The sequence below is a fragment of the Phaethon lepturus genome, unplaced genomic scaffold, assembly GCF_000687285.1.
Source record: "Phaethon lepturus isolate BGI_N335 unplaced genomic scaffold, ASM68728v1 scaffold12139, whole genome shotgun sequence".
NCBI classification, from domain to species: Eukaryota; Metazoa; Chordata; class Aves; order Phaethontiformes; family Phaethontidae; genus Phaethon; species Phaethon lepturus.
Genome location: NW_010561271.1, coordinates 13,998 through 27,148, shown reverse-complemented (window position 1 = coordinate 27,148; position 13,151 = coordinate 13,998). Strand labels below are relative to the sequence as shown.

Here is a 13,151-nt window from a genome sequence, read left to right as displayed (position 1 = left end):
GAGAGAATGAATTATGGCTGTTCTCACCAAGTGGACATCTGTGTCTTCTCAGGCTGCTGCTCTTTTAGCAGAATCAAAGACTGACATTATTCTCTCTTACATATTGCACATGCATTGCAACTTCATACTGCACATTCTTTGTTGAATTAAGATAATTAACAGACTTCATGACGCGGTGGCAACTCATGCCCTTTGACTTTCCTAATCTATGCACTAGTTGCAAGTGTCCTACTATTTTTATGGTAACAATTAAGTGATCTGTATCTCCTTTAGGCTTCTGAAAAACAACAATTTAACGCCTATGACCACACCACATAGAACATTTAGGAATTAATGTGTTCAGTAAAGAGCATAGGTACTTCAGAATTTATTCTGAAGTTGTCATCCCAATATTCTCCTCATATTTAATACTTTAATGAAAAAGTAATCACATATAAATATAAATATTAATATTTATACACATATAAATGATAACTTCAGTTATGAACAGGCCAAATACATGTTTTAATTTCATTTACAGAATTACAGAACCATAACAAAGTTTCTGTTGTTGTACACATGGCTAGAGGCATCATCATACCACTACATCTAACTACCTAACAGATTATCTGCTTGTTGGAGTTACATCTGATAGCTATCAGTTCTCCTTCTGCAGACTTAAAACGGGTTCCAACTGCCTAATAATTTGAGAAAAGAAAGCAAGAAAACACCTTGTTGCTCAATCATACTTATTTTAAGATTGCAATCAAAGCCAGCAATCAGAACTGGACTGAAGCTTGACTGACAGCCAACAGAGAAAGAGTGACATTACAGAATATCTAATTATGTCCTGCGTATTCTGAAGAAATCTGCCTTAGTTTCATTGTCAGTTGACATTACAATGTTTTGCGGAAGGCTGTGGAAACTGCAGTGAATCCAGACAAATTTAACACAGACTAACAGAGGCAATTTTAAAAGAATAGTAGGTAACAAAATGTCACCAGCATTGTACATTTTCTTTGTGCAAGGAAAAGATCAGATATTCCCAAATGTCACTTGACTGTGTGGTTACCGTAAGAGTCATGCAGCAAGATGTCCCTATACACACACAGACACACACAGCTGCAGAACCTGCCACAAACTGGTAACTTTCAATTATGTGGGTGGCATTTTCTGTTCTCCCCCATCTCCTCCCACACAAAGATAAACAGCAGAATTTGCTGCCCCTCTCAGCCTCTTGAGGGAGCAATGATAAGTTTGCTAGGTTTGCAGGAGATCAGTATAATGTCTTTCTTGAACTTAAAAGCTGATAGCAGAGAAGACTCTGGACAAGTGAAAGTCTGCAAAAATTAAGGGATAATTGTGATTAATGACTCCAAGGGATGTAGTTTGTGAAGAAACATGAGATTAGATGTTACCTCCTCAAACTTCACAGTTAACAGGGTTACTGAAACAGAGGGGGCACTTCGCAATTTTCTGAGCTACTGTTTTCAGAAACAGAGGCAGTACTCAACTTATTCACAATCCATAAGTCTAATTTTCAATGCTCTCTTCACAACCATACCTTTCACTATTTGTCTATTGGCCTTACCTCTCAGACACCAGTTAATTTGCATGTTTGTCTCAGGCAATCTGAAGACACTGTGTTAAAATTCACTTAACATTGATAGCCTTATTTCTGTTGATACTCACAATAACTAAAAGCAAGGGAAGATTCTGGGATAAACCTTTAACAGACCTAATTTGTGTCTGCACTCCAAAAACAAACCTGAAACACTTACTAGTTTTGGATTACATGTAAGCAATCCCCCTCTTTTTTTTTTTTTTTTTTTTTTACATTCCCATTCCACTCCAGTATCATCCCAGAGAAACAGGAACTATCTGCTTGCACTCACAAACAGAACAAGATAAACACCACAGTTACTGTGACTGCAAGAGTGGGGACATGAGGGAAAGAAAGGGCAAAATCCAGCTATGGCTGTTATGGAGCAGGGATACAAGCCTGTGATACTACCTAAAGACAGTCAATGCCTTCAATTTGTTAAAGAGAAGATTATACCTAAGCAGTCCATGCAGGCTAGTGTCACCAGCCAGCCTGTGTGTGGTCCTCCTCCCCTCCTCCCAAGAAGTACAGCCATAGACTGACAGCGTCTATTCCCAGGTAAACGGAATAAATTTTTTTTGCAGCAGGCAATCTCTGTTCAATCTCCTGCTACAAAAATACCCAAAGAGCAAAGCTTCCAAGAGAGCTCATTTAGATCAGCCCAGAGATCACCTGATGGACACTGACTTCGATCATTCAGGGACTCCTCTGCTGTGTGAACCACTGCAGGACTAAGCTTCAGCACTGGATCACAGATCTGGAAAGAGACCTAGAGCACCGGACCACTTTCCATCTTCAAGAGACCAGAGCATAGAGCGCCCTTGCTCTGTTTACTGTCAGAAATCCACCCTTGTGCAACTGAAGACTCCGTCAGCGTCTCTCTGCCTTGTCCGTTACAGCTCTTTTCCATCCATCAAAATAAAGTGCACTTGAGGCTGATCAGTCAAAAAAAGCATGCTTTTGACACAGATCAGCCACAAGATTCTCACTCATTGCTAGACAGACTTTCGTACACCACTTTTGGTAAGTGAAGAAGAGAAGTCAAAAAGATAGAAGTAACGCCAAGCAAATCTGTCCAATGGTGCTCAGCATCCAGGCAGGCAGACAAGAAGTGTTCCAGGCTTGTGACAGACGGAGTAGCCCAGAGGAGCACCACGGTGATACTGCAATAGAGGCCAACCTGGACAAGTTCAAAGAGGACAACCTTTAGCAATGCACCAGAAGAGCTTTAAGGTTGGGACTGGGGTGGGAGGGTGGCACACAACCAAAACCAAACCATATCCAACACAACCAAAACCAAACCATATCCAAACAACTCTGTCCCCAAATCCACTGTTTTTAAATATTAAAAAAAAAAAAAAAAAAAACACACACAACAACACACAAAAAACCACACAACAAAACAAAAAACCCAACGTTTAACAACATCAGGATTAAATAAGCCAAGTGGTGCATGCAAGAAGAGAAAAAGCACCAGGAAGTTTGTGTCACTGAAGTTCATGCCAGGATTTGTTAAGGGAAAACTCAAATGACAAACTGACTCAAGTGTGGAATTGAAAAAAAAAAACAAAACCAAAAACACCCCCACCCCATTCAACTCTCACGCCCAAGAACAGGAATTTGTCAAGCAACATAGGCTGGCACCACTACAATTGGCAGGACATTGGTATTTGGTCATTCCGACACGTCAAGTTACAAAAACCACCACACCGGATGCTGCAATATGAAGTGTCGGAATGATGGAACTATAAGCTCTCTGCCAAAAATAAAATAAAATAAAATGATAAACCTATTTTCAGACCAGGAGATACTCTGAGTTTACAGAACAGGTTCACCAGCCAAAAAAACATGGCAAGATGACAAAAAACAAGGCAGCAGTGCAAGCATTCTTCTACATGATGCGAATTATGATGGATTATATTCAAAACAGGAGGAAGCTGGATGCTCAAGCCAATATGCTATGATGAAAATTAAACTGAAAATACAAACTTGGCATGACCAGCGTTATTTATGGAAGTAATACAAAACATTTGCAATAACCATTCAGTAACCCTGGGGCATCACTTCCTCTGTCCACCTACTAGCATCCATTATGTTCCTAGTTTATTACACAGCTACATTTCACTTGGCAGGAAGAAGAAAAAGGACAATGTAAGAAGGTGCTTTAATAGAGTGTAAATCAAGGAAGTAATTCTAAGTAAGTTTTCCGAGCTTGAAGCTACATTATGGTATCACATTAACCTACATACCAAGTTAAAACAAAGCTTGCATTAATATTTGTTTAAAAGCATATGCTCGTCCACTCTTGTTTTTAAGAGCACCTTAATCAACAGTTTTAAAATGACAGTCTCTTCATGCAAGGTACTTCATTTCCCTAACTTCTCTGATTCACAGAAATAAAGTCACAGTAACAAAAGAATGAGACAACAAAGCACAGTGACAAGAAAAGAAAGGAACCATTTAAATATGTGGACAAACAGTTATTCTTGGGGATTTAGACACTTAACTGATCAAGCCTAACTTGCCAGAAAAAAAATACCCTTCTTTCTCAAACAGAGGGTGGAAGAAAGGCCATTTTAGGAATGTTTCCATTTCACTGCTGAATGGCCACCTAAACTACACCGTCCTCCTTTCCATTCTCTCCAGTCAAGTTGACTAGCGGCAGAAGAGAGGAAGAGAAGCCAGGTGGTAGGAGGACACGAGATCCCAGTTCAGCAGCAGACCCAGACATACCTTACTGCCTAGGGGAGATGCAGCTTATACTTTGTCATGACAAAGCTTCTGCTTCACACAGAGTAGCTCAGAGGAAAACCGGAAGGAGAGGTCAAAACAAAACACTCTCAGCTGATCTCAAGATCACTGCTGTCAAAAGAGGTATTTTCTTCTCCATCCAAGACATTCATTCCTTCTTGTGGCCAAGTACTCCCAGCAGACTGAAACTTGTCAAAGCCCTCAGTAGCAATTCAAGTGACTAACTTGGCAGAAAACAAATTTGGACAAGCAAGTTGCCGTAGCTCACTGTGTGGTCAGACGAAACCAGAACATAGGACACAACTGAGGTTAGGAACAGGAATTACACTTTCAGTGAGTTTCAACACTAGAAAATTGTTAGGACAATTCATATGTGATAGGGTCACCTTCTTTGCACCCCAGAGTGCTGAGGTATAAGCTGAAATATACCCAGCTACCACGTCAACCTAACCTAACCTATGGAAGGAGGACAGGTGTCTTCATCGCCTTCTTTGTGCTTCTTGCTTCCTATATGGTACAGTACAGGCGTTGAGACTAATTTTTTTTTAGTCGGATTGTTCTTTCTGCCTATCCTACATGCGTCTCCCAGCACATTCTGACAACCACCATTGTTCAGGACAAGAATACCAAGTACAAACGTTATCACACAGGGTTCTTCAGAGTCGCTTTCCCCCTCCTCCACTGTTCCGTCACAACATAAGCTCCCTTTACTCTTTCTCATACTCTCTTAAGGAAAGACTTAAAATTCACGCTTCTAAAACAAAAAACACCACTTTCTCTACCACGTCCCCACTGGTATGCAATTGCATAATGGAAATTCATAAATTGTTTACAAACTATGTCAGAATTCCTACCGCTGCAATTGAGCCAAACATCTGTTGCTGTATTGCTGTAGCAACTATCCTTGAAGTGAGAGGAACATGAAAAACACACCCAAAAAAATCAAAATCAACACCCCCTCCCCAATTATCTCAAACATCAACATACACAACAAGTAAAATAATAATAACAAAAAAATAGCTGCTTGTTAGAATTTTACAGTATCCGGTATGCAGAGTACTTACTTTGTGCATTCTTCTAAAGACTGTACAAGCATTTGCTGGAAAGAACTTATTTCTTCCAGGTTTCCCATTAAGTATGAAGTATTGGTCGAGTTTAACCTGGAGCCAAGGTAAATAAAAGGCATTTAGGTTTGCAGTTATTGACTAGTTGTGCTTTAATAAAACCTACAACCTTAAAAGAAAATGCTTACTGGTTCTTAGATCAAGGACCATACTGTCTTAGTCAGCAAGCAAACTGGATAAAAGCAAGCCCTGCCTCGAGGATCTCACAATCCACACAAGAAAATGCGCATTAACATTGAAGTTGAAGTTTTGGCCACATAAACCCTCCCCAATGCACAAGAGATCTTAAGCTTAATTTTAAAACACCAAAACAAACTCACATACTTTTCACTGGCTTGTAACGGTCGCAGGTAGTTTGAAAGCATTGTTTGTAGCTCCTTAGCATATTCATTTTCTGTTTCTAATATATTTTGTAGCACCTACAATAAATGACAGTTGCTAATTGATATTTTTAAGAGATACTTCAAAATTCTCAAATTTCAGAACATACTAAAATATACTCAGCACTGGGAAAATGTAAATGAAAATTTCTACATTAAAAAAATTAAATACCAGCAAGAAAGGATTACATACTCTATGTAATGAAATTCACAGAGAAAAACCAAAAAACCACTACATACATGATAAGCCATCAAAGCCATAAACTCACCACAAAAAAAAAGTGGTAAGTTAACTGGAATTTCACTGCACTTGAACTTTTACCATAAAATTTGAGAGCTATACAGAGTGTTCTTCCAAAGCTAGGGGTAACTATTCCTCCTATGTACTTTAAAACAGTCAAAGATGATCAGAGGTTGGTAAAGCACATCAGAAGTTGCAAGACAAATGAATAGTGTTTTCTCAGTCTCAGTTACAACACACAACAGCTAATCTTGCTAGCAAAGTGTTTACTTATTCAGATGCGCTCTTCTATCCAGAAGGTCTGTATATTAACAGATATATAAATATTAAGTAACTGTCAACTTTACTTAGTAATATGATTACCATTGTTACATTCTTTTTAAATGTGGCTGCCTAACCTTCAGCCAAGAGTGCACGAACAGACACTACCATGAAAAAATTACACCAGATTCTGATGTAAAGCCAAGAATTTATAAAATAAAGCACACACTTGTTTTTTGGCTGAATATAAATCAAACAACTGGAATACTCCCAACTACATACAAGAAAGCATTTTACTGGGCCTTCTCCAGGGAGTCTGCTTTAGGATATCCTCCAATATATTCACATCAAGTTCTACTGTGCTTCTAGAAGGCAAATTACTTTTTGCCTCCAAAAAGTTAATGATTTAGCAAGAGAATCATGAGAACTAAATGTCGTTCAATGAATACAGCTGAGCTTTGAAAATGTTTTGCTATTCACTGGTCATAAGCCACGCCACAAACCTTCTCATTTTGCTACATACCATATTTGTCAAGCCTACAGTAATATCTCATTTCAGCATTTATAGTAACAACTGTAATTGAGTGCATTATTCACTGTTGCAGTCAATACTCTTTCTTAGGAAAGAAAAAAAGGCATTCATTCCTAAATGCAAACCTGATGAAATAACTTTAAATAGTTCAGTATGTCAACGGAGAATTCACTGTTCCTTTCATTGGTGTCATTGATTCTGCTTATTCCTTGAATGCTTCTATTCATTTGGGGGGAGAGAGAGAGAGACCACTTTTGAGTTCATTCTTTTGTTGGAAATCTGAATCCTGAACTGAAGATTAAAATGTCTCCATTCTCTGCTAAACACTATGACAGAAGAATGTCACAGGGAAAGCTACAGCTACTAACTAGGAAACTACAGCATAAAGTACAACACAGGTACACAAATTTTTAGAAAGTTGGTTCTTTGACCACTTAGACCAGAAAAAAGAAAGAAAAAAAATTTCCATTTATCACAGCACTAATTAAACATTCTCTTACAGATATATAAAACAAAGTCAGTCAACAGTTAAAATGGAAATGCCAAAGTACTTATGATCCACGAGGTTCAAAACTAAATGCAAGACCAATCTTTTCCAATATGGCTTTTCCTACAAAAACCTCACAGCCCAAAATCATTACACAGCCATTAGTAGGGAAAAGGAGACTGAAAGCCAAGGACAAAAACAGAGTGTCCTGATGAAGCACTGAATATCATTAAGTCATCCAAAGATAAAAATCAACACATTTCCTAGAGATCCTGAAAGGCTGCACCACTGCTCAACATTCTCAAAGACTATTTCCATTCTTTGCTATAAACAGCTGTTTCAAAGGCTTGAAATAAAACTAGTTTCATGTTGGACAACTCCATTGTTTTCCTGTGCTGGTTTGGATTTTTATTTGAGGATTTTTTTGCAATACAGAGAATAAAGGATTGGAGGAATAAGACTTAAAGGAGGAGAGAAAAAAAAATAGGAAAGCTTAAAAACTAGAATCAGCAACCTGAGAAGTTACTGGAAAAAGGAAAATAAATGCAATTGTAAATAAAACTCTGCTTCAAAACCTATGCAGAGTACTAGATACACTTACACTGCTCTATGCTATTTGAATAGTTCACAGTGTTATACAATACTTTAGATACACACATAGTTTTAAACACTTCCCAAAACACATTAAATCTATTTCCCTTTTTTTAATACAAGTACAGTTTCCAATGCATACAACATTCTTTTACTCTGAATATCTTTTTAAAAGAATAATCTTGCTTACTTAGCTTTAAAACATCAGTTCTGTGAACTCTCTTCCAACTTGACTTACCTACCTCACAGAGAAGCTATGAGGATGAAATGCTTGGACTGTGCTTTGAAGCAGTAAGTAGTCAGTATTGCAACTCAGTGTTTTGGCAGCAAAGCACCCTTACATTCCTCATATCCACATCTCTCCCGCATGCTCTAATAATCACCTTTCTTCCCTTTCCTGCTTTCTGTGCGTTCTGGCTGCTGCAAGACCCCATGAGACCTCGAAGACCTCGTTTCCACAACTCTACCACAATGTTTGCACAGATAAGACCGGGTACCAAAAGAGCAGCACTGAAGTGGCAGCTTTTGCAATCCCTAACACTGATGAATGGCAGGCACAGACAACTGAGCTCACACAGCACAAGCTCTCTCAATCACACGGCATGGAAAATTCAAGCACGGTTAGCAATTCTGTCACACAAAACCCCAGTCATTTTCCCTAAGGGAAAAACTACCACCCAAAAAGGGATTTTAAGTGACCTACATGAAGCTGATCGCCTTCCAAATCAGAGGGAGAAAAGGCAGACTTCACAGCTACGCTTGGGCATAACCCTGTAGTACATTCCTGTTTTATGGCAATAGTATGGCACTCAACTGAAATATCACATACTTCAGCAAAATGGTGATCAATGTCTCAGTTTCCTGGATCATGAGAATCTGAGAGATGAACCCCTTAAAACAGGCCCTTGTGTGGTGCTTTACATTGCCCCTCTCAAGTATACCATCTCTCAAGGGTCCTCAAAAACTTTTATGAACATCAGTAAACACATACTCTTGACCCGACTTCAGAAGTGTAGCCTCAAAAGGAGTGCTTATTTTCCATCACTTCTCAAACACTTAAATGAAAACTGAGGTCATCCAAATACTCGTACTATGGAGAAAGTTGTCCGTTTCTTTACCTGTTTTCAGAACAGCTACTTAATCTCAAGGCAATTGTCCTATAAGTGGATAAACTTTGTGTCCAAAATAAAATTGAGTTTAAATTCTCAAGGGATGAACAAGCAAAAATAAAACTCAGAGTAAAGCCTGCTCCGTCTTCATGGAATAACCTGCCATAATATGCCCACTTCTTCAGTAACAGGTTACTAAATTACTTCTACATGAAAAATGCTTCGTGCTTGATCATGAGTCCGGTTCGTATTACATACTGCTGTAGACTTTTACCATTTTATGGAGGACAAGACCTCGTAGCACTAGTCATTCTCTGCTACCCTGCATTCCCAAGCCAGGCAAAATGTAAGCATAAACCAAATGTGCTCTGTCTTCTCAGCAACACCTACTGCAAGGTGCAGCTAATAAAGCACACTGACTAAAAGGTATGTGATTTGCGTTATGAACTTCATATGGAGCTCTGTAAATCCATAAAAGAACATGTTTACAAGGGACTGAAGAACAGAGGAAAGCAGTGAAAGCAGCCTCCTCCTTTACATTAAGCACCTTTCCCTTAGCCTATCCCAGCCCTTCTCCCAGAAAGGGAGATTAGCAGAACCTCTCCTACCACTTCCTGAACTTACTCTGAACTGCCCTTTGATTTTGTCCTCAGTCCAACAAATGTACCCACAGGTACTGCCTGCACCTGCACAAATCCTTCCCTAGGAAAAACAGCAATAAATAATTAGGAGGTTTACAGGGTCTCAGCACATACCTCTGTGGTGGAAGATAGCCACAACGTAAAAATAGCAAGCAGTCCCAGAGTACCAGCCTCAAATCCTGCTTGGTTCTCAAAAGAGCCTTTAACACAGATTTTAATGCTTATTCTAACTCAGGCTACATCCTTTTAGCTACCAGTTGCCAAAGGTTTACTTGGAGCTATTCTGTTTTCACCTTATAATGCAATTGAGCCCCTAGTAAGGGCAGTCTGATGATAATACTTCTAGCACAGGCAAGTCCCATGTCTGCAGCTTGTGTATTAAGACAGAACAAAAACTCAACTTGCAGGTTAAACTGCTTTCACTTCAGTGAGCGGGCTGTTGTTTGTCTTTCTTACATGTAAAAATAATTACATATTTAATAATTATTAAAATAATTATTTTATAGTTATATTGCCATCAGCAGGACTTCGTATTTTTCAAGAAAACCTAGATGCCAGCTAGTCTAATTTAGTTTTTAATCACAGCAGCAAAGTCTTACTTCTCTGAAACAAAGTGCACACTACAGCACATCCTCTCATTCTTTAAACAAAAAGAATAAAATGGTGATCTTCTATTTGCCACACTGTGGAAAAATGTGAAAACAAGACAATTATCCAATTCACTGCAGACAGAGTTCAGAATAGCACTCTAGGGCCAGTGCTCTAATTTTTAATATATATATATATACACACATACATATATACATACACATACATATACATTATACATATGCACACATATATATACAAAAAAAATTATGAGCTGGTCATTTACACTTCCTCCTCCCCAAGGTAATTTATCATCAACAGTTAATAAATAGCTAGCAGTCAAAACAGTGGGAATCTTATTACATCAGTTTAGTGCACCAAGAAAGGTTATTTTTGATCTTGCTCATGTGCAACTAATTCCAAAAGTAGGTATGATGGTCACTAGTTTCACTTTTTTTTTTTTTTAAACAAACTACTTTAAAGGCCAGCTATAGCTATCTGTTTCCCAAAGGATATAGTAGCTTGAGTCTCCATGATTATGGTAATAGGTTATCCAAAGAACAATTATAAGAGACATACAAGCCAAAGGTGATATTTCAAAACTGTATGCTCTTTTATAAATTAACTATGGTTTTAGGATAATTCAAACATTTGTTTCCTGTTATTTTCACTAAAGTACACTATCAACCCCAAAAATGGCCTGTATTACTCTTACAAAGTAAAATATGCAACCACAAGAGTCAATTTTGGACACAGTCAAACTGGAGTTTTAGTTAAGCCCAAATTAAACAGCTGCAACTCTTACTTTTCATCATATTAAGATCTATTAGGGAAATCATAATATAAGATTAAATGAGGCATGTATTTACCACTGACTTCAAAAAACAAAAAAAGTGTTCAAGAGAGCTGCCAATTTATTTTGATTAAAAATTAAACATAGATACAGATTAAATTTAAGTAAGAGCAGTCTTCTGCCTAGTGAAGGAACTAAATCCTCGCTTTGCTACATTCACTTCAGTCTCTCTGTATTGAAAAATGTAGGTTTTAACATCAAAAACAATAGAGAAGACATATTTGCTACTACACACTACAGCAACTTTCAAAGGCAAAGACTATAAAGAGATACAGTGAAAAACAAAAAATAAAAAGGAAAACTATCCAATATTTTGTTGCTGGATGTACCACAGTAAGATCATTACTGCCTGCAGTCTGAAGGACGGTGTGCCTGCACAGGTACTTTCCATTGTGACTAGCAGGTATGGGGTGCAATAGCCAAAGAATTGCAGCCCTCCCTTTACCATGGAATTATGGCTACCGGCAGAGGCACCCAGCAAGCTGGAGGGAGGAGCAGAAGGTTGCTTCATCGTTTTCAATTAAGGGACTATATGCAAAACTGCTCTGTTCTTCCAGGTAGTTGGTGTTATTCATGCCACAACCGCAAAAGATGAAAGCATAAAATGATGCTTTATAATCCCTGCTAAAAACCGGCAAATAAGACAGTGACAGCTCCTTCAAAGGGAAAGAAGCCTTGTGGTTTCGTTTTACACCAGCAGGGAGCAGTGGTTAACAAAAACAGTAAGATGCTTTTTGCTTCCCAATGTTATCTCCTGTTAGTAAATAAAGGATATTCAAAATGGTTACATTAACACATTTAAAGACAGTTTGGTGTGCTTCTTACATGCATCTGCTAAAAAGAGGTCTGGATACTAGGTTAAGAATTCCTGGGGGCGTGTTTTTAAAAGGCTAACTCTGGCTCTACTGCTTTCACTGTGAAAGCTATCCAGTGCTAGGCAGAGGCTCCCAAAGTTAATAATTGAGTTGATTTATAAGCATGAATACAAAGGAGCCAAATTAATTCAAAATGTTCAATCTCTTGTCCAACAAAACGGACAAAAGTATTCTTAATCATTTTAACACAGCAGAACTCCATTAATTCACAAGGATTGGGGAAGACTGCATATTTGGGGGATAGGAGAGAAAAGGGAAATTAACAACTAGCAAAGCAAATAAAATGAGCATAACATATTACAGAAATGCCTATTATTTACTCACTTCAGACTCCAATTTTGCATCATGTTTAAGAATCCGTATGTATGATAGTCTATTAACGTAATAATGATCATGTTTATATGAGAATTCACTAAAACCCCTATGGAGGAAAAAGAGTCACTCACCACGTTGTAATAGCTTTTGTTAATTGCAGACGTATCAAAGCCTTTAGGTGGGCTCTTCAATGTACCTGATTTGGGGGAGACCGGTTTTTCTGAAATGTAAAATATTTTTGTGTCAATGGGGTGCAATTTTATAGCTCAACACTAGAGGTCAAACAAACTGCTTTAAAATATTTATCAGACAATACAGAGAAAATAGCACATCACTGAGAAACATGCATACTTGTGCTTGAAATTATTGGTAAAGAATCAAAATGGTTCGTATGTTCACAATGAAAGAAACTCTAGCCTCAATGAAGGCAAGTAGAAAAATTCCAATTCTTTTTTCCTGGAACCAGAAAGTCAGTTAATAAAATTAGCTTTTCCAAAATTATGTTTTAAAACAAAACGTTTTTACAGACTGCAATAAAAAAAAACCAAAACACAGGCAATTCAAAACACTACATGCACTTTCAAACAAAGGTAGTATTAAGTTATTATATCAATTTAATTAACTCTGTAAAAGCAAGTGACCAAAGGCTGAACATACCAGAGGTGGGACATTACATTCAGTCTAGTTGAAATAGAGAATCAAAACACTATACAAGTAGCGAAGTGACTTACCAGATGCCTATCACAGAAAAAAACATCTTTTAAAACAAACAATCTTTTTTTTTGTTAATGAAGTAAAAATTAAAAATGCTTATGCACTTG

The 13,151-nt window shown here is 37.8% G+C and overlaps 1 protein-coding gene across 2 annotated transcripts in view; it reads right to left on the bottom strand.

Moving 5' to 3' along the window:
* ARHGEF7 (Rho guanine nucleotide exchange factor (GEF) 7) overlaps nucleotides 1-13,151 on the bottom strand; it is a 70,438-nt gene that overhangs the window by 46,142 nt on the left and 11,145 nt on the right. For both annotated transcript variants that reach the window (XM_010293957.1, XM_010293958.1), the window contains exons 3-5: nucleotides 12,462-12,550; nucleotides 5,782-5,876; nucleotides 5,398-5,493 (exon numbers count right to left, since the gene is read on the bottom strand). In XM_010293957.1, coding sequence (XP_010292259.1) covers nucleotides 5,398-5,493; nucleotides 5,782-5,876; nucleotides 12,462-12,550 — 280 coding nt within the window. The remainder of the gene's footprint in view (nucleotides 1-5,397; nucleotides 5,494-5,781; nucleotides 5,877-12,461; nucleotides 12,551-13,151) is intronic.